At 43.3% G+C, this 22,271-nt stretch overlaps 1 protein-coding gene across 3 annotated transcripts in view; it reads right to left on the bottom strand.

The window, feature by feature from the left end:
• The window catches only part of LOC115105299 (vasodilator-stimulated phosphoprotein-like), a 32,549-nt gene extending 10,897 nt beyond the window's left edge, over window positions 1–21,652 (bottom strand). Inside the window, exons 1-4 of one of the 3 annotated variants that reach the window (XM_065007224.1) lie at window positions 21,579–21,652; window positions 8,316–8,487; window positions 5,918–6,098; window positions 5,412–5,472 (exon numbers count right to left, since the gene is read on the bottom strand). In XM_065007224.1, the coding sequence (XP_064863296.1) occupies window positions 5,412–5,472; window positions 5,918–6,098; window positions 8,316–8,453 (380 nt within the window). In that variant the 5' untranslated portion in view covers window positions 8,454–8,487; window positions 21,579–21,652. Of the gene's footprint in view, window positions 1–5,411; window positions 5,473–5,917; window positions 6,099–8,315; window positions 8,488–14,273; window positions 14,381–21,216; window positions 21,408–21,578 lie in introns of those variants that run through there. The other 2 variants (XM_029627182.2, XM_029627184.2) reach the window with 2 other exon arrangements.
• Window positions 21,653–22,271: the final 619 nt, after the last annotated feature.

Raw genomic sequence — 22,271 nt, forward strand, 5'->3', positions numbered from 1 at the left:
AGTTAAGGATTATATCACTTCCACCTTACCTGACACCCTAGACCCACTTCAATTTGCTTAGTCATAATAGATCCACAGAAGATGAAATCGCCATCGCACTGACCTACCCCATCTGAACAAGGAATATCTACGTCAGAATTCTGTTCATTGACTATAGCTCAGCCTTCAACACCATAGTACCCTCTAAGCTCATTATTAAGTTCGGGGCCCTGGGTCTGAACCCCGTCCTGTGCAACTGGGTCCTGGACTTCCTGACAGGAAGCCCTCAAATGGTGAAGGTAGGAAACAACACCTCCACTTCACTGATCCTCAACACAGGGGCCCCCCACAAGGGTGCATGCTCAGCCTCTCCTGTACTCCCTGTTCACCCATGACAGCGTGGCCACGCATGCCTCCAACTCAAATCATCAAGATTGCAGACGACACAACAGCAGTAGGCCTGATTACCAACAATGACAAAACAGCCTACAGGGAGGAGGTGAGGGCCCTGGCGTAGTGGTGCCAGGAAAATAACCTCTCCCTCAACGTCAACAAAATGAAGGGGCTGATCGTGGACTTCAGGAAACAGCAGAGGGAGCACGCCCCTATCCACATCGACGGGACCGCAGTAGAGAAGGTGGAAAGCTTCAAGTTCAAGTTCCGATCTGAAAATGGTACACCCACACAGATAGTGTGGTGAAGACCTCAGGAGGCTGAAGAAATTCAGCTTGGCCCCTAAGACCCTCAGAAACCTTTACAGATGCACAATTAAGAACATCCTGTCGGGCTGTATTTAAATGTTTTTACCTTTACTTAACTTGGCATGTCAACTAACAGCAAATCCTTACTTTCAATGACGGCCTAGGAACAGTGGGTTAACTGCCTTGTTCAGGGGAAGAACGATAGATGTCCACCATGTCAGCTCGGGGATCCGATCTTGCAACCTTTCGGTTACTAGTCCAACGCTCTTATCACTAGGCTACCTGCCGCCCCATCACCGCTTGGTACGGCAACTGCACCCCCTGCTACCGCAGGGCTAACCAGAGGGCGGTACGGTCTGCCCAACATCACCGGAGGCACACTGCCTTCCCTCCAGGACACCTACAGCATCCGATGTCAGGGACATCAACCACCTGAGCCCCAGCCTGTTCACCCCCCTATCATCCGGAAGGCGAGGTCAGTACAGGTGCATCAAAGCCGGGACCGAGACTGAAAAACATTTACATTTACATTTAAGTCATTTAGCAGACGCTCTTATCCAGAGCGACTTACAAATTGGTGCGTTCACCTTAAGACATCCAGTGGAACAGCCACTTTACAATAGTGCATCTAAATCTTTTAAGGGGGGGGGGTGAGAAGGATTACTTTATCCTATCCTAGGTATTCCTGAAAGAGGTGGGGTTTCAGGTGTCTCCGGAAGGTGGTGATTGACTCCGCTGTCCTGGCGTCGTGAGGGAGTTTGTTCCACCATTGGGGGGCCAGAGCAGCGAACAGTTTTGACTGGGCTGCGCGGGAACTGTACTTCCTCAGTGGTAGGGAGGCGAGCAGGCCAGAGGTGGATGAACGCAGTGCCCTTGTTTGGGTGTAGGGCCTGATCAGAGCCTGGAGGTACTGAGGTGCCGTTCCCCTCACAGCTCCGTAGGCAAGCACCATGGTCTTGTAGCGGATGCGAGCTTCAACTGGAAGCCAGTGGAGAGAGCGGAGGAGCGGGGTGACGTGAGAGAACTTGGGAAGGTTGAACACCAGCCGGGCTGCGGCGTTCTGGATGAGTTGTAGGGGTTTAATGGCACAGGCAGGGAGCCCAGCCAACAGCGAGTTGCAGTAATCCAGACGGGAGATGACAAGTGCCTGGATTAGGACCTGCGCTGCTTCCTGTGTGAGGCAGGGTCGTACTCTGCGGATGTTGTAGAGCATGAACCTACAAGAACGGGCCACCGCCTTGATGTTAGTTGAGAACGACAGGGTGTTGTCCAGGATCACGCCAAGGTTCTTAGCGCTCTGGGAGGAGGACACAATGGAGTTGTCAACCGTGATGGCGAGATCATGGAACGGGCAGTCCTTCCCCGGGAGGAAGAGCAGCTCCGTCTTGCCGAGGTTCAGCTTGAGGTGGTGATCCGTCATCCACACTGATATGTCTGCCAGCGTGGTGAGGAGACAGATTCTCGCCACGCCACCTGGTAGGAGCGACCTGTCAGGTAGGACGCAATCCAAGCGTGGGCCGCGCCGGAGATGCCCAACTCGGAGAGGGTGGAGAGGAGGATCTGATGGTTCACAGTATCGAAGGCAGCCGATAGGTCTAGAAGGATGAGAGCAGAGGAGAGAGAGTTAGCTTTAGCAGTGCGGAGGGCCTCCGTGATACAGAGAAGAGCAGTCTCAGTTGAATGACTAGTCTTGAAACCTGACTGATTTGGATCAAGAAGGTCATTCTGAGAGAGATAGCGGGAGAGCTGGCCAAGGACGGCACGTTCAAGAGTTTTGGAGAGAAAAGAAAGAAGGGATACTGGTCTGTAGTTGTTGACATCGGAGGGATCGAGTGTAGGTTTTTTCAGAAGGGGTGCAACTCTCGCTCTCTTGAAGACAGAAGGGACGTAGCCAGCGGTCAGGGATGAGTTGATGAGCGAGGTGAGGTAAGGGAGAAGGTCTCCGGAAATGGTCTGGAGAAGAGAGGAGGGAATAGGGTCAAGCGGGCAGGTTGTTGGGCGGCCGGCCGTCACAAGACGCGAGATTTCATCTGGAGAGAGGGGAGAAAGAGGTCAGAGCACAGGGTAGGGCAGTGTGAGCAGAACCAGCGGTGTCGTTTGACTTAGCAAACGAGGATCGGATGTCGTCGACCTTCTTTTCAAAATGGTTGACGAAGTCATCTGCAGAGAGAGGAGGAGGGGGAGGGGAGGAGGATTCAGGAGGGAGGAGAAGGTGGCAAAGAGCTTCCTAGGGTTAGAGGCAGATGCTTGGACTTTAGAGTGGTAGAAAGTGGCTTTAGCAGCAGAGACAGAAGAGGAAAATGTAGAGAGGAGGGAGTGAAAGGATGCCAGGTCCGCAGGGGAGGCGAGTTTTCCTCCATTTCCGCCGGCTGCCCGGAGCCCTGTTCTGTGAGCTCGCAATGAGTCGTCGAGCCACGGAGCAGGAGGGGAGGACCGAGCTGGCCTGGAGGATAGGGGACATAGAGAATCAAGGGATGCAGAAAGGGAGGAGAGGAGGGTTGAGGAGGCAGAATCAGGAGATAGGTTGGAGAAGGTTTGAGCAGAGGGAAGAGATGATAGGATGGAAGAGGAGAGAGTAGCGGGGGAGAGAGAGCGAAGATTGGGACGGCGCGATACCATCCGAGTAGGGGCAGTGTGGGAAGTGTTGGATGAGAGCAAGAGGGACAAGGATACAAGGTAGTGGTCGGAGACTTGGAGGGGAGTTGCAGTGAGGTTAGTGGAAGAACAGCATCTAGTAAAGATGAGGTCGAGCGTATTGCCTGCCTTGTGAGTAGAGGGGGAAGGTGAGAGGGTGAGGTCAAAAGAGTAGGAGTGGAAAGAAGGAGGCAGAGAGGAATGAGTCAAAGGTAGACGTGGGGAGGTTAAAGTCGCCCAGAACTGTGAGAGGTGAGCCATCCTCAGGAAAGGAGCTTATCAAGGCATCAAGCTCATTGATGAACTCTCCGAGGGAACCTGGAGGGCGATAAATGATAAGGATGTTAAGCTTGAAAGGGCTGGTAACTGTGACAGCATGGAATTCAAAGGAGGCGATAGACAGATGGGTAAGGGGAGAAAGAGAGAATGACCACTTGGGAGAGATGAGGATCCCGGTGCCACCACCCCGCTGACCAGAAGCTCTCGGGGTGTGCGAGAACACGTGGGCGGACGAAGAGAGAGCAGTAGGAGTAGCAGTGTTATCTGTGGTGATCCATGTTTCCGTCAGTGCCAAGAAGTCGAGGACTGGAGGGAGGCATAGGCTGAGATGAACTCTGCCTTGTTGGCCGCAGATCGGCAGTTCCAGAGGCTACCGGAGACCTGGAACTCCACGTGGGTCGTGCGCGCTGGGACCACCAGATTAGAGTGGCCGCGGCCACGCGGTGTGGAGCGTTTGTATGGTCTGTGCAGAGAGGAGAGAACAGGGATAGACAGACACATAGTTGACAGGCTACAGAAGAGGCTACGCTAATGCAAAGGAGATTGGAATGACAAATGGACTACACGTCTCGAATGTTCAGAAAGTTAAGCTTACGTAGCAGGAATCTTATTGACTAAAATAATTCAAATGATACAGTACTGCTGAAGTAGGCTAGCTGGCAGTGGCTGCGTTGTTGTTGTTCTATCTCTCTATAGTGCTGTTTCTTGTATTATGGTCTCTTGTTTCTTTAGAGGTTTCACTTTGTTGTCCTTTTTCTTTTCCTTTTTCTTCTGTCCTTATTTTGTCTTCCTTTCTTCTGTTAACTAGATATTTTTTGTTGTTATTCTTTGTAAGCTAGCTAGCTTCTAAAAACAGCTTCTATCTCACAACCATCAGACTGTTAAATAGCCATCACTAGTCGGCTACCCCCAGCTACTCCACCCTGCACCTTAGAGGCTGCTGCCCTGTATACATAGACATGAAATCACTGGTCACTTTAATAATGGAACACCAGTCACTTTACTGATGTATACATACTGCTTTACTCATCTCATATGTACACTACCTTTCAAAAGTTTGGGGTCACATAGAAATGTCCTTGTTTTTGAAAAAAAAGCCCATTCCTTGTCCATTAGAATGACATCAAATTGATCAGACATACAGTGTAGACATTGCTAATGTTGTAAATGACTATTGTAGCTGGAAACTGAATATTTTTAGTGGAATATCTACATAGGCGTACAGAGGCCCATTATCAGCAACAATCACTCCTGTGTAAAATAATTATAATTGAAAAAATTAGCAAACATTTCTAAAAGCATGTTTTCATGTCATTATGGGGTACTGTGTGTAGATGCATGCATTTTTTATTTATTTTTTATTTATTTTGAATTCAGGGTGTAACAACAAAATGTGGATTAAGTCAAGGGTAGGAATACTTTCTGAAGGGATGTTTATTCTGTTCATTACTCTCCTATCTGTAATGCTCAGAATTGTAGCCATGTGAACTGATTGGGATGGATTCAGTCTACAGTCTAGTCCAATATTCTGTACTTGTTGCTGGAATTCTAGGGGGCAGCGTTTTAGAACAGTCTGTCTATACTGAGCATTGTGAGAGTAAAAACGTTGTGAACTTCATTTACCCTAGCAAAACTTAAATAAGTATAGACTTATACTTAAAATACACTAATTATCTACTAAACAACAGTCAGATAGGCAATAGCCAAGTTTCCTTTCACCAGTCTTAAACAATAACAAAAAAACAACACTTGCAATACTTTGACAGAAACCAGACCTGCCCCCCCCACACACACACACTAAAATCATGTGAATGGTACCTCCTCTGTTGCTCCAGCTCCTCTGGGGAGGGTCCATTTTGGACAGGGAGAGAGGAGTAGCCTGAGGAGAGAAACTGAGTGAGTGAGTATTTTAGCAGTCCTGTTAAAATACTTTACAAAATGCATCCTTCCCTTCTCATTCTGGCAATAATTAACACCATTAGATAGATTAAAGCTGGAATCCTTAATGGTGAAACTGCCAAGTCCATTTGCGATATTACAAAGAAGTTATTGCAAACAGCAACTTTTGTTCCTCTTCTCTGACATCATTGCATGCGCTATAGAACAGCAGAATATATACTGCAATTTGTTTTACCATCGACAAAAGCGGTGGGGCAGACAATGGCGCTGTTTCACCTACTGCAGATTAAATCTTTAAGAAATCCAATCCAATCCGTGATTGCAGCGAGAAACAAAAGACAAAAAGGAACTAGGACAAAAAGTACCATTTCTTTTGCAAAATGTTTTTTTTTCTTCAATATTTGATCCTATATTATAGATCCTACCTGAGTCAGTGAGTGCACTCAGCACCTCCAGGGCATGCATCATGCCGTTGGAGAAGAGAACGGCCTCCTCCTTGCTGCCGAAGTTCAGCCCCCACACCTGCCGGGCTTCCCGCCACTGGTGGAAGTTGGGTGTAGCCTGGTTGTACTTCAGCCTCTTGTCGATTGGGCAGTTGATCACCACCTAGGAGTGTCAAGCAGGAAGTAAAAAGGCAATGAGAAACTACAAGTGGAATGACAGTATGCGTTCACTGGGAGAATGTGTGTGTGTGTGTGTGTGAGTGTGGAACCTAGATTGGTCTTTATAGCCTTTGAATTTCAAGATCGTTCCCCTCACACCCCTTTATGTTCATCTATTGCTATTTATCAGATTATACATGTGAAAACAAGCGCCTTTAGTGAAACTGAGCAACTATGTTAGGCGAGGCGAAGTCTTGTGCTACTAGTGTGGACCCTCCATTGCCTTTCCAAAGCAACAGATATTTTGAAAAAGATGCTACGCTAGGATAAGTTGAACTAAAGTAGCCTTTAGGTTAGCAGTGGTGTAAAGTAATGAATAAAAAAATAATTTGGAAGTACTACGTAAGTCGTTTTTTGGGGTATCTGTAATTTACAATTTATATTTCTGACAACTTTAATTCCTCTTACATTTCTAAAGAATATGTACATTTGTAATAATACATTTTCCCTATTAAAGCATCTTTACTTTTACTCAAGTATGACAATGGAGTACTTTTTCCAACACTGTAGGCTAGGCTTTGTTTGGGCTCTCTAGTGCTAGTGTGGGTCTTCCACTACCCTAGTGTGAGAGGAAGGCATTAGCTCGAGAGCAGAGGTAGTGGCACACAGTAAACAGAAGTGAGATAGGGAAGACTGAAAGAAAGAGGAAGACAGCTGACACATGAAGCCCCAACAATACTAATGAGACTAATCTTGATGAGCAGATTGCTGGCTGCATGTTGACATTCTGCAGCAACAGAAAAAGGACAAAGCCTAACCCACAATCTCTGAGTGTGATAGCAAGGAAACGCACAGGGGACTGGTTCCCATATGGTGTTATAGCACCCCCGTACTAACTCTCACAAGATTTACAGAGGAGTCAGTCTAAAATTGTTCAAACCAGTCAGCTCGACTGTACAAAGAGGTCCCAGAAGGAAAATGTTTACCCTCCTAGCCCAGCATCGTTCTCTACACAATATACAGTGCCTTCGGAAAGTATTCCTACCCCTTGATTTCTTCCAAATTGTTGTCCCTCATCAATCTAAACACAATACCCCATAATGAAGGTTACTTATATAAATAAGTTATTTCTGATAGTCAAGGGGTCTGAATACTTTTCGAAGGCACGGTATATAGTACCAGTGAAAGGTTTGGACAAACCTACTCATTCAAGAGTTAGAATAATAGTGAAGACATCAACCTATGAAATAACACATATGGAATCATGTAGCAACACAAAAAGTGTTAAACAAATCAAAATATATTTTATATTTGAGATTCTTCAAAGTACAGACCCTTTGCCTTGACATCTTTGCACACTTTTGGCATTCTCTCAACCAGCTTCATGAGGTAGTCACCTGGAATGCATTTCAATTAACAGGTGTTCCTTGTTAAAAGTTCATTTGTGGAATTGTTTTCCTTAATGAGTTTGAGCCAATCAGTTGTCTTGTGACAAGGTAGGGGTGGTATACTGAAGACAGCCCTATTTGGTGAAAGACCAAGTCCATATTATGGCAAGAACAGCTCAAATAAGCAAAGAGAAACGACAGTCCATCATTACTCTAAGACATGAAGGTCAGTCAATGCGGAAAATTTCAAGATGAAATATGATGAAACTGGCACTCATGAGGACCGCCACAGGAAAGGAAGACCCAGAGTTACCTCTTCTGCAGAGGATAAGAAATTGCAGCCAAAATAAATGGACACCAATAAAAAGCCAATACTAAAGGACACCAATAATAAGAAGAGACTTGCTTGGGTCACGAAACACGAGCAATGGACATTAGACCAGTGGAAATCTGTCCTTTGGTCTGATGAGTCCAAATTTGAGATTTTTTGGGGGTTCCAACTGCCATGTCTTAGTGAGACGCAGAGAAGGTGACAAGATTATTTCCGCATGTGTGGTTCCCACCGTGAAGCATGGAGGTGGTGGTGTGATGGTGCTTTGCTGGTGACATGGCCAGTGATTTATTTAGAATTCAAGGCATATCCAACCAGCATTGCTACCACAGCATTCTGCAGCGATATGCCATCCCATCTGGTTTGCACTTAGTTGGACTATCATTTGTTTTTCCAAGAGGACAATGACCAAATGAATGTGTTTATATTTCGCTCTGTCGATTATTAGACAGTGCATCTTAGGAATTTCTCTGTTCATGGTGTGTGTGTGTACACTAGTTACCTGCTGGTCACCCTGCATCTTGCGTCCCACCACTCGGAATGTGTTGGCTACGGGATTGTGGTAGATCTGGACCCTGCTGAAGGCCTGGCCCCCCTCACCTGCCGGCACCCAGCACTTGTTACCATCATCATACTGCATGACCGTGGCTCGCACCTGGCAGATACTGGACTCACTGAAATAGCAAGAGAGAAGAGAGGGAGGGAGTTGAGAAAGAAACAGGGAGAGTGAGAAGGGGAAGAAAGAGGGTCCGGGAAGTTCAAAAGAGATGAGGAGGCAGAGGAGGAGAGTTAATTCCCTGTTTGAGATGACTGAATAAACACTAACAAGATAGTCCCCATTACCCCATGAAGAGTGAAATGCACAACTGTGGACATTGCTTTGTTGTTCACGTTGTTTTATGGCACAGAGATGAGGAAATTCAAGATGGCTAAAAGAGATATGCATTACACAAAGCAGTCATGTTAAAAATAGAGATATGGTCACTTCTGCCTTTTTAGCACGCTTTTATTCTATGAAAAATAAATGTGACCAGCAGTAACACGTTACCCAAATAACTGAAGTTGAGTGAAATTAGTTGAGTGGGATGAGCTCAAGTCAAACGCGACACCACTAGGTCTATTACAGTGACTGTATTAGCCCTACATCGACAGTCACCAGTCATCGTGACCGCTGAGTCACCGTAACTAGGCTTCTCCAAAACTGCGCTCTGATGCCACTGATGGTCATTAGTAGTACTTGCTAACGGCCAGTCGCTAATGTACTCAGTGCTCTATTGTCCCTCTAATCACTCTGACAGCAACGCAAATGGAATCAAAAATCAAATCAAACACTTCATGAGAGCCCTGGCATTCAGGCATTTGAGCGGAATAGGACCATCTGCTGCGCAGCGAGAGCCGGCTCCTCATAGCTGGTTCCCCATGTTGAGCAGCATTTATAGTCCTATATAGGCCATGCAATTTCGTGAAACCGAGTTTTGATGACCCCTATTAAAAAAAAGAGGATCCCATCAGCTTTCTATAGGCTAGGCCTACTATATCTAATTCTCAACTTTCTTCAAATTAAGCACATTGCTTCGTGTTACAACCGGAGTAGATGGCCTGGCTGGCATGAAAATGAACCGCAGGAAAATAATCATCCATTCAAGTGCTTCCGAATGACATGCATTTACCCCCTGTATAACCCCCCCGTCTTTTTCAACTCAGTCACATGCATCGTGGAGCCTAGCCCAATGTTTTGATAAGGTTCTTAATAAAACTAGTGGCCAATTAATTCTAAGCGTAATCTATAAACCGTAATCTACAGGCCTAGGACCCCTGAAACAGGGTACGAGAGCCCATAGCCTACAGAGTGAAACTTGTTCTTATTAGCCGAGTCATTGCTCAATCGCGTGTGAAAACAGAGTTGACTGGCCACTATTTAAAAGAGGATCCCAGCTTTCTAGTTCTGCTATATTTGTATATTCTTACAATTAACCATATTATTCTGCTTTACAACTGGTGTAGCCTTCCTGGCATATTACAAATGTAACTGCAGGTAACCTCCATTCACTATTTGAGTGCAGACTGAAAAATAATTCCACACAAACTGTATTATCTTAGGCTATATGTAAAGACCAGATTCAATTGAGAATATTCTGAAAATATTATCAAGTGCTTGTCAAATTGTGAATGAGACACTGATGAAGTGTGTGCAGCCTGCACAAGAAACCGAGCAGAGCTCATGCCTTACATGCAACTTTTTTCAAATCATCATTCGAGTTGCATCATGCAGCCTTAGAATCCTAAGGTTTGTATCACAACTAAAGTTGCAACTAAATTAAAGCATATAGGAGGACCTCTCAAATGATCACTTTGTTAAAAGCTCAACACCGCACTCCCTCAGAAATCGTTTGGGAAAAATATCAAACGGACAAGCATGGTGGTGGTAATGTGATGGTTTGGGGATGCTTTGCTGCCTCAAGACCTGGATGACTTGCCTTAATAGAAGGAACCATGAATTCTGCTCTGTATCAGAGAATTCTACAGGACAATGTCAGGCCATCCGTCTGTGAGCTGAAGCACAGCTGGGTCATGCAGCAAGACAATAATCCAAAACACACAATCAAGTCTACATGCAGATGTCGAAAAGGTCAAAAATGTGACGTTTTGAAATGGTTAAGTCAATGTCCAGACCTAATCCCAATTGAGATGTTGTAGCTTGAATTATGCAGTTTTCATGCTTGAAAACCCACAATTATCGCTGAGTTAAAGCAGTTCTGCGTGCAAGAGTGGGCCAACATTCCTCCACAGTGATGTGAGGGACTTATAATCAACTACATGAAGCATTTGGTTGCAGTCTTTGCAGCTAAAAGGTGGCACAATCAGTTTGAGAGTATGTGTGCAATTACTTTTTCACACAGGGGGAATTGGGTGTTGTGTAACTTTGGTAATTCTATCAATAAAGCATCATTTTTTTTCTGTTATTTGCAAACTCAGATTCCTTTTATCAAACATTAGTGTTTGGTTCAAGATCTGATAACTTCCCGTATCAAACATTAGTGTTTGGTTCAAGATCTGATAACTTCCTGTATTAAACATTAGTGTTTGGTTCAAGATCTGATAACTTCCCGTATCAAACATTAGTGTTTGGTTCAAGATCTGATAACTTCCCGTATCAAACATTAGTGTTTGGTTCAAGATCTGATAACTTCCCATATCAAACATTTGCAAAAATAGAGAAATCCAAAAGGCAAATACTTTTTCACGTCAACACATTTGGAAAGTATTCAGACCCCTCAGATCAGACAGTCTAAAATTGTTCAAGCCAGTCAGTTCAACTGTACAAAGAGATCCCAGAAAGAAAATATGTTTACACTCCTAGCCCAGCCCTGTTTTCTACAAAGTATTCAGACCATTTGACTTTTCCCAAATTTTGTTACATTACAGCCTTATTCTAAAATTGATTACATTTTATTTTTCCCTCATCTACATTTGAAGTTTACATACACCTTAGCCAAATACAACTCAGTTTCACAATTCCTGACATTTAATCCTAGTAAAAATTCCTTGTCTTAAGTCAGTTAGGATCACCACTTTATTTTAAGATTGTGAAATGTCAGAATAATAGTAGAAATAATTATTTTTTCAGCTTTTATTTCTTTCATCACATTCCCAGTGGGTCAGAAATTTACATACACTCAATTAGTATTTGGTAGCATTGCCTTTAAATTGTTGGGAAGCTTGTGGACTTGTTTTACTGTGGAAATAGATACTTTTGTACCCGTTTCCTCCAGCAGCTACACAAGGTGTTTATACTTGCATACTATTGTTTGTACAGATGAATGTGGTACTTTCAGGCGTTTGGAAACTTCTCCCAAGGATGAACCAGACTTGTGGAGGTCTACAATTTTTTTTCTGAGGTCTGATTTCTTTTGAGAGGCACTGAGTTTGAAGGTAAACCTTGAAATACATCCACTGGTACACCTCCAATTGACTCAAATTATGTCAATTAGCCTATCAGAAGCTTCTAAAGCCATCACATTTTCTGGAATTTTGTGATAGTGACTTAAAATCGGTCTGTAAACAATTGTTGGAAAAATTACTTGAGTCATGCACAAAGTAGATGTCCTAACCGACTTGCCAAAACTATAGTTTGTTAACAAGAAATGTTACTTCAACTATATCTACACACAATACCCCATAATGACAAAGCAAAAACAATGTTTTTTGAAAATGTTGAAACATGTATTACAAATAAAACGGAAATATCACATTTACATAAGTATTCAGAGCCTTTACTTCGGCGATGTCATCTACAAAATGGCTTCCAACACTCTACTCAGCAAACTGGATGCAGTCTATCACAGTGCCATCCGTTTTGTCACCAAAGCACCTTATACCACCCACCACTGCGACTTGTATGCTCTAGTCGGCTGGCCCTCGCTACATATTCGTCGCCAGACCCACTGGCTCCAGGTCATCTACAAGTCCATGCTAGGTAAAGCTCTGCCTTATCTCAGTTCACTGGTCACGATGGCAACACCCATCCGTAGCACGCGCTCCAGCAGGTGTATCTCACTGATCATCCCTAAAGCCAACACCTCATTTGGCCGCCTTTCGTTCCAGTACTCTGCTGCCTGTGACTGGAACGAACTGCAAAAATCGCTGAAGTTGGAGACTTTTATCTCCCTCACCAACTTCAAACATCAGCTATCCGAGCAGCTAACCGATCGCTGCAGCTGTACATAGTCTATTGGTAAATAGCCCACCCATTTTCACCTCTTTTGCACACCAATATCTCTACCTGTACATGACCATCTGATCATTTATCACCCCAGTGTTAATCTGCAAAATTGTATTATTCGCCTACCTCCTCATGCCTTTTGCACACATTGTATATAGACTGCCCATTTTTTTTCTACTGTGTTATTGACTTGTTAATTGTTTACTCCATGTGTAACTCTGTGTTGTCAGAGTTCCTTTCAGGCTCTGCCAGGTTGGATGGGGAGCGTCGCTGCACAGTTATTTTCAGGTCTCTCCAGATGTTAGATTGGGTTCAAATCCGGGCTCTGGCTTGGCCACTGAAGGACTTGTCCCGAAGCCATTCATGCGCTGTCTTGGCTCTGTGCTTAGGGTTGTTGTTCTGTTGGAAGGTGAATCTTCGCCCCAGTCTGAGGTCCTGAGCGCTCTGGAGCAGGTTTTCATCAAGGATCTCAGTGTAGTTTGCTCCGTTCATCTTTCCCTCGATCCTGACTTGTATCCCAGGCCTTCTGCTGAAAAACATCCCCACAGCATGATGCTGCCACCACCATGCTTCACCGTAGGGATAGTGCCAGGCAAACTCCAAGTGGAGTTTGGAAAAGTGGAGTTTCCAAGTGGCAAACTCCAAGTGGGCTGTCATGTGCCTTTTACTGAAGAGTGGTTTCCGTCTGGCCACTCTACCATAAAGGCCTGATTGGTGGAGTGCTGCAGAGATGGACGTCCTTCTGGAAGTTTCTCCCATCTCCAGAGAGGAACTCTGGAGCTCCATCAGAGTGACCATTGGGTTCTTGGTCACCTCTCTGACCATGGTTCTTCTCCCCCGATTGCTCAGTTTGGCCGGGCGGCCAGCTCTAAGAAAAGTCTTGGTAGTTCCAAACTTCTTCCATTTAAGAATGATGGAGGCCACTGTCTTCTTGGGGAACTTCAATGCTGCAGAAATGTTTTGGTACCCTTCCCCAGATCTGTGCCTTGACACAATATTATTTCACTGTTGGAGCTAGAAACAAAAGCATTTTCAATGCACCTGCGATATCGGCAAATTTGTGTACGCAACCAATAAACCTTGATTTGATTCAAAGGTGTCGCATGCGGCGTTGCCAAGGTAACACTTGAGACGGTAAGTCTCAGACGCTTCCGCATCCTCTGCGGTGTCGGTGGTGTGAGAAGTGAAACATTCTCCGAGTTCCTTACCCGGGGCATCTGAGCCCTGACCACTTCCTGCTCTCACAAACTGCTGCCTAATATGGCTGACTGAGTGCAAGTTTACACACACACACACGGGTGCAGGCGTAACATGCACGCTTCGCACGGACACACACACACGGACATACGCCCCAAATCACACACATAAAAAGCATGCAAACAGGCACACACATAAGAGGTGTTATCCCGAGGTTTTGGGATTTAATCTTGTGTGCATTTAAATCCACCTCAATTAGGAGAGCCTTTCTGTCGTCTACTAATCTACTTTATCTGACAAGCATTTTGGTGAGTTCAGAGATCAAAAACAAATCATGACATAAACCCAAATTCTGCCATGTTCTTTAACAAAAAAAAATCATGACATGACAGCATAACTGTTTCAAAGTCACCCTTTTCCCTAAAAGGCTTCCTGAAAAACAACAAGGTGACGTATGCAACTGATATACAAGGGTTGAAGACTAGAAGCAGTATTTGATGCTCAGATCTGCCTATAATGTGTGTGTCTGCCTCTACTCACCCCATTTTCCCTTTCTTCACCAACTCTTACTCTAGCACAATCCCTCCATCTGTTACTTGCTATCACTTTCAATTGCTTTATGCACCCGCTCTCTTTCTGTCACCCCTCCCCACATCCATCTACATCTCTACATTGTTTCACAGCAACCTCCTCACCTCAGTCACTCTCAGTTCTTAGGTGTTATCATTGTTTCCACTCCCACAGTCAGTTTCCTCCTCCATTTCAAAATGTTCACACTTCCCCCTCTCTCCTTTCACTCTCACCTCTCCCAACTTTTCGCTCTCTCTCCCTCTCCCTCTTTGTTTCTAGGAGTTGAGCCTTATCTGGGGTTGAGTTTGTTTACAGAACCCATGGTGCCTTCGGACTGTGTTCTCTCACTGCAGTTCACAGACTCTCTCTGTGTGTGCACAGTAAAAGGAAAGTTAATTTAACTTTAATTTAAGAAAATTTTACTTTAACACAAAACATTTGGTCCCAGTCCAAAGTATGTTATAGACTCCAGCAGCATACCACTCTGGATCCCACGACTGGCTTTCCTCTGAAGCTAAGCAGGGTTGGTCCTGGTTGGTCCCTAGATGGGAGACCAGATGCTGCTGGAAGTGGTGTAGGAGGCACTCTTTCCTCTGATCTAAAAAAATAATAATAATATCCCATTGCCCTGTGTAGGGTTCCATCTTTTGGATGGGACGTTAAATGGGTGTCCTGATGCTCTGTGGCCACTAAAGATCCAATGGCACTTATTGTAAGAGTAGGAGTGTTAACCCAGGTGTCCTGGCTAAATTCCCAATCTGACCATCATGGCCACAGAATCATCCCCAACTTCCAATTGGCTCTTTCCTCTTCCCTGTAACTATTCCCCAGGTTGTTGCTGTAAATGAGAATGTGTTCTCAGTCAACTCAGTCAAAACAAACAAAAAAGTACACAAAATTGGATATGATCCTATAAACTTCATACTGGTGCTCATGGGTCGTTTTACATGGACATGACCCTTTGTAGAGGTTCCCAGGGGTGTGTTTCATTCATCTGAAGGTTTCCTTTCATGATTTCCTTCCTTTCGTTTGCATTTCAGAAAGCTGGATTAGAAATACCTGGTTTGAGTTTGTTATGCACTAAAACGGAAGAGAATGGACTGAAACAGGGAGGGACTTCTATATCCAACAAGCTCATTTGAGTTATCTGCTGCAAGACGTTTTAAAATGAATTCCGTTGCGTACACTAATTAACAAGTTGACCCTGGTAGGGCATCCATCATATTGCGTTTACGCCTCTCCAATACTTTCAGTGCTGATGGAGAGGAGACGAGGAAATGAATCCACTTGAAATTATTGAGGCTCACCCCAGAAAAATTAACCAGAAAAGGCATTAAATTAGCTGACTCACACCCTGACTCACTCTAGACAGGTCCCTGAACAGTTTGTGCAGCATAGCCAACTCCTATAGTCAACTATGAATGTGACCTGGGTGACAGTGTTCCAGCCACAGACTCTCACTCACTTTGAAAACAGACACAAATACATGCAGAGTGTAATAAAAAAAACTCCCACCTTCAACCAAGACATTCTTTCTGTATACAACTATAAATGTATAGCGAGTAATACAGTTGCTAGTTGCTAGCTCACCTTGCTAGCTACCAGTTTAAAGACTATCGCTATAAAAACAAAAAAACACACGCAATTGACATGACATGCAATCATTGGTTGATGTCTGAGCAGGGGAAGGCGACCAAGACCTGTCTGCTGCAGGTGGCTCTCAGAGCTAATGAACCCTGATACAGACGAGAGCTATTTGTGATAGTCTTGCCCTACAGGTCAGTGGCTAACACGGCGCAATCGCACAGACACACACAAAGTGAAGACATCAAAATAAGCAGAAGCAAAGAACAAAGGCAAATTTAAAAATAGACTTTGTGTGAATGCAAGCGCCTCACACCATCATGCCCTTGCTAGTGGCTACAGGAAACATGGGTGTAAATAAAAATGTCCCCTTGCGGTCGGGTGTGTGACAGCTGAGTCCCTTAAAATATCACGAAAAACATCTGAAAACCTACCTCTTCAAAGAGTACCTTGATTAGTACCTGAACCCCCACCCCCTCAAAAAACTATACCTTCATTGCACTAGCACTGACTTTGCTGACAGCGACTTTGTGGGAACTGTACTTCCTATGACTGATATGTGGTTGTCTCACCTAGTTGCCTTAAGATGGATGCACTAACTGTAAGTCACTCTGGATAAGAGCGTCTGCTAAATGACTAAAATGTCAATGTAAATGTGTGTCCATGATACTGTATAATGGTATTAGTGACTGTCTGTCTGTAGTACTGCTGGTGTGTATGAAAGAGACACCAGTGCTGAGGAGGCATGAGTGACAACTATGCTTAATAACCACCGTCACATACTGAAAGACAACTAGACACGGTCACCGCTCTTTGACAGCCACATACTGAAAGACAGCTATAAGTAACGTTAATGTGCTGACATCTCTCACAATCAGCCTCACATTCCTCATCCTTCCCCATCTGCCTGTTCTCCACACATACAGCTACTTCAGTTTATGAAGCCTTTATTAAAAACGGTAAAGTGATCGTTTCAAGTCATAAGTCTCTCAACCTCTGTTTCCCCTTTGTACTTTTTTCCTTTTAAGTTCCCCCCCCCCAGGACTAGGCTTAATCTGTGTCCAGGAAACAGTCCCTATGCGAGGATACCCACTTCTCAGACAGAGTTGATCATGATGTTATCATCCATTCACCATTTTATCAATTGACAACTCCATCAGTTGAGTTTCATTTACTGGCAGAATTTTCAATTACTGAGAAAGAAAAAAAAATCTGACATGGGCTGCCTGTCTAAATGCAGCCTATTTGTCCTATTCTTCAGTCTTGTCTGGGATATTTATTTTAGTTGTCCAGGGTTGGGGAGTACATGTAATCCATTACAAAAAAAAACGAACGAATCCTTTACCAGAAAAAATGTTGTAATCTAGGGTAGCCTAGTGGTTAGAGCGTTGGACTAGTAACCGGAAGGTTGCGAGTTCAAACCCCCGAGCTGACAAGGTACAAATCTGTCGTTCTGCCCCTGAACAGGCAATTAACCCACTGTTCCCAGGCCGTCATTGAAAATAAGAATGTGTTCTTAACTGACTTTCCTGGTTAAATAAAGGTAAAATAAAAAAACTACTTTTGAAAAACTAGATTGCTTTGAGGATTAAAAAAAAGTACAACCAAGATGGAGGACGGAACACAGCAGTGTAGATCACCTCAAGATAAAAACGTAATATTCAATGTCGGTAAGTTAGACTAAATATTAGCACTTCAAACTGGTTTGTAATTACCTTCAATCTGGAAAACACCACAAAACAGAGAAATTTAGCAACAAATATTACAAAAACAAGCAACACCCAAGCATGATGGAGAGTAAAACAGGGGAACCAATCTCAAAACGAAAACGTGACTCTTCTACAGACACAATTTAATCTTTTCACCACCGGGAATGATAAAGGTCTAAACCGATCTGTTAAAATCAATAAATGACAAACTGGGCATACTTGAACTAGTCAGTAAAGATATTAAAAAAAAAGAGTTGAAGGCCTCGAGATGAGTGACGAAAAAGCTGCGACATTGGAGAAAGACACAAACAAGTTCAAATTGACAGTCAATAAGATTGAAACCGAAGTTAATGAACTTAAAAAGGAGAACACCGTTCTGAGAGAAGACTTACTTGACATACAGACTAGGTCCATGAGAGAGAATCTGGTACTTACAGGTATCCAAGAGAAAGAATGAGAAGTTCCTCAAGGTGTAGTTAGAGAGTTCCTCACAGTGCTTCAGATCCCACGCGAAGCTGTCGTTAAAAATCAAACTTTGAACGTGTACACCGTTTCGGACAGAGGGCAGAGGTATGAACGCCCAATCGTTGCCAAATTTGCTTGCTTTAACGATGAAATAATGGTTAAAAGCCTGGGGAAAAGACTTGCTGGCACAAAAACAGGCAAGAATGATTAGTTCCCAAAGGAAATTGAAGAACGGCGCAAAGTTCTGTATCCAATCTTCAAGGAAAATAGATCGAAAGGGAAACGCGTAGCTCTCGTAGTTGATAAACTGTATATTGATAACCAAATGTTCAGAGACACAAAGACTACTCCATCGCTATTCTAAAAATTACAAAGTTCTCATAGAGGAGGCAAATAATGAAACACACAATACTATAGCTTTTCTATCTATCTTCAAATATAACTAATTGGAACACAAGAAGGTGCTAATTCAACATTGTGGAGATAAAAACATAGCAGACAGAAGACATAGAAGGCACATTATGTTGGTATGTGTGGATGTATTGTGATGGAAGGTGTGGTGTGTGCTTTGGTGTTTGGGAAAGTGTGGCGTTAAGTGAGAAATCCAGAGAGGGGGCATATTATTGTGGCCTCGGTGGCACAAAATCATCAAAGGTTTGACTGCACAGAGATGCTTGGGAATATGGTTACAACGGGGAACATGTGTGGGTGTTTCAGGGGAAGTTAATCACCCAATGGTTAATCAAATCTCCCCATTTCTGCACATTTTTGCAAGCCTTCTCATACTGCTGCAACTGTATATGCATTCGTAAATCAAGACCTTTCTTGAGTTGGGCTCTGGAATGGTGCAACTGTTGAGCATCTGAGTGTATAGGGGTTGAGTGTGTATGAGTGGTTGTGTGTGTGTGTGTCCCACAACTGCTGCGAGGGAGTAAAACATGTTAGGAACAATGTAGGATGAATCGCAATTGTTTTCTAAAATAATAATTGCTTGCCAAAATGTAATTTTTGTAATGGCAGCCTAATCTTGGGAGTTGATAGGCTTGAAGTCATAAACAGCTCAATGCTTGAAGCATTGCGAAGAACTGCTGGCAAAACGCACTAAAGTGCTGTTTGAATGAATGCTTACGAGCCTGCTGGTGCCTACCATCGCTCAGTCAGACTGCTCTATCAAATCATGGACTTAATTATAACATAATAACACACAGAAATACGAGCCTTAGGTCATTAACATGGTTGAATCCGGAAACTATCATCTCGAAAACAAGACGTTTATTCCTTCATTGAAATACGGAACCATTCCGTATTTTATCTAACGGGTGGCATCAATAAGTCTAAATATTCCTGTTACATTGCACAACCTTCAATGATATGTCATAATTATGTAACATTCTGGCAAACTAGGTGGCCCAAACTGTTGCATATACCAATGAACGCATGAGAAAAGAAACAATTTCACCTGGTTAATATTGCCTGCTAACCTGGATTTCTTTTAGCGAAATATGCAGTTTAAAAATGTATACTTCTGTGTATTGATTTTAAGAAAGGCGTTGATGTTTATGGTTAGGTACAGATTGGAGCAACGACAGTCCTTTTTCACATATACGCACCGCATCGATTATATGCAACGCAGGACACGCTAGATAAGCTAGTAATATCTTCAACCATGTGTAGTTAACTAGTGATTATGATTGATTGATTGTTTTTGATAAGATAAGTTTAATGCTAGCTAGCAACTTACCTTGGCTTACTGCATTCAATTAACAGGCAGGCTCCTCGTGAGGCAGGTGGTTAGAGCATTGGACTAGTTAACTGTAAGGTTGCAAGATTGAATCCCCGAGCTGACAAGGTAAAAATCTGCCCCTGAACGAGGCAGTTAACCCACCATTCCTAGGCCGTCATTGAAAATAAGAATGTGTTCTTAACTGACCTGCCTATTTAAATAATGGTGTAATATTATTATTATTTTTTTTTTTTAATTGGCAAAATCGGTGTCCAAAAATACCGATTTCCGATTGTTATGAAAACTTGAAATCGTCCCTAATTAAATTGGCCATTCCGATTAAATCGGTCGACCTCTAATAAATATATATAAATAATACAAATCGAGGTGAGGTTGATGGAAATGCTTTTGGTGGTTGTTCTGCGGGTGTCATTGTGTGCTCTTTTCGAAGGATGGGTCCCAGTGTCTCAGGGGCCTTGGGATCCGGGGGTCTGCCAGTCATTGGGATGACAACCCAAATCGGGATGGGGAGGGGTTTTAGTGGGTGGAATAGTGGGGACCAATTGGAGGTTTACTTAGTAGTAGGCCTACTACACCGTTAAATTGTGTTTTGCTACATAAATGGTTCCCAACCTTTTTCAGTTACTGTACCACTAACTGAATTTTGCTCTGCCCAGAGTATCCCTGAAGTCTTCTCAGGTACCCCTTGTGGATAGGCCAAGTACCCCCATGTGTCCTAATTCCTTCTCAGTGTCAAGAACTTCGATTATTTTTAATCAGAATTAAAATGCTTTAAATTTAAAAGCTTTCTTTTGGCCCATACCTAGCCAGGAAGAGGGAATGTAGGCCACTATTTTGCAATTAAAACTAAACTGCATGGGTCTACTGTAACTAATTGGTGTTGGAAAATGTTTACTCGAAACCTATAAATCTGCCAATATTGCTACGCTACTCTATTAGGTCTATAAATAGTCTGAACAATCGGGTTTTGGCAATTGTAGTGTATTTGAATTCTGAACAGCAGAGCAGTTCTATCCTAGCCAGTAGAATAAACCAAATTATAAAAAAGGTTCAGAGAAATCTACTTATATATAAACGAAATGATATTCCATGTCTACATTCAAAAACGAGTCATCTGAATATGGTAAATACATCTGAGTATGGCCATGTTTTATCGACAGCTATAAAACACCGGTAGTCTACATTCGCACTATTTTACATAGCCCAACCATAAATCATGTTCATAGGCTCTGTCGTGAATTTCGTTATTTCGAGAGAAAAAAAACTGACAAAGGTTAATCTACCCTTGTTCCAATTTAAATAAAGAATCAGGACAATTAACACCAATGTTTAAAGCGCGACATTGTAACGTAGCATATTGAAACAAAAACAAGCAATTAGACAAAACAGATTTTCCACGGACTTAATTTACCTCATTGTTTGGCGGGACTGCAAATCCTCTCTCCCAAGCTAGATATTTGGTTTTGGATGAGTAGCCGGAGTAGAAAATAGAAGACATACGATATAACGATGGTAAAAATGTGATACACACATATATCAATCTAGCCACCCTATGACTGCACAAATAGGCGAAATAGACACCGGCACACCACAACAATTTCCTGGTTCAAGGGAGGAGGAGGTTGAATATAATTGTTGGTGCTTTCAAGATAACGGGGAACTCGGCAGAAATCATGACGTCAGTGATTTGCAGGCAGTGGTGTAAAGTACTTATGAAATATATTATCTTTTAAAGTAAGTTAAGAAAAAATCGTATTTACAACGACTGCCTACCCCGGCCAAACACAGACGACGCTGGGTCAATTGTGCGTTGAACTATGGGACTCCCAATCACGACTGGATGTGATTCAGCCTGGATTCGAACGAGATACTGCGGTGTCTCCACTTGCACTGAGATGCAGTGCCTTTGACCGCTGCGCCACTCGGGAGCCCAAAACACTTGTTCCCATACCAGGAGTCGAACCCAGGCTGCCTGGGTGAAAACCAGGAATATGGGACACATTCTACATCTTCAAATATACTTTAAAGTAGGCCTACTACTTCAACAGTTTTTGGGGTATTTGTACTTTACTATTTATATTTTTTGACAACTTTTACTTTTACTACACTCCATTCCTAAAGAAAATAATGTACTTTTTACTCCATACGTTTTCCCTGACACCCAAAAGTATTGTTTTATGCTTAGCAGGACAGGAAAATGGTCCAATTCCCGCACTTATCAATATAACATCCCAGATCATCCCTACTGTCTCTGATCTGGTGGACTCACTAAACACAAATACTTCATTTGTAAATTGTCTGAGTGTTGGAATGTGCCCCCTGGCTATCCGTAAATTTAAAAAACAAGAAATCATGCCGTCTGGTTTGCTTAATCTAATCAAATGGCTACTATTTGCATTGCCCCCCCCCCCCCCCCCTTCTACACTGCTGCTACTCTCTGTTATTATCTATGCGTAGTCACTTTAA

The sequence above is a fragment of the Oncorhynchus nerka genome, linkage group LG22 (assembly GCF_034236695.1).
Source record: "Oncorhynchus nerka isolate Pitt River linkage group LG22, Oner_Uvic_2.0, whole genome shotgun sequence".
NCBI lineage: Eukaryota > Metazoa > Chordata > Actinopteri > Salmoniformes > Salmonidae > Oncorhynchus > Oncorhynchus nerka.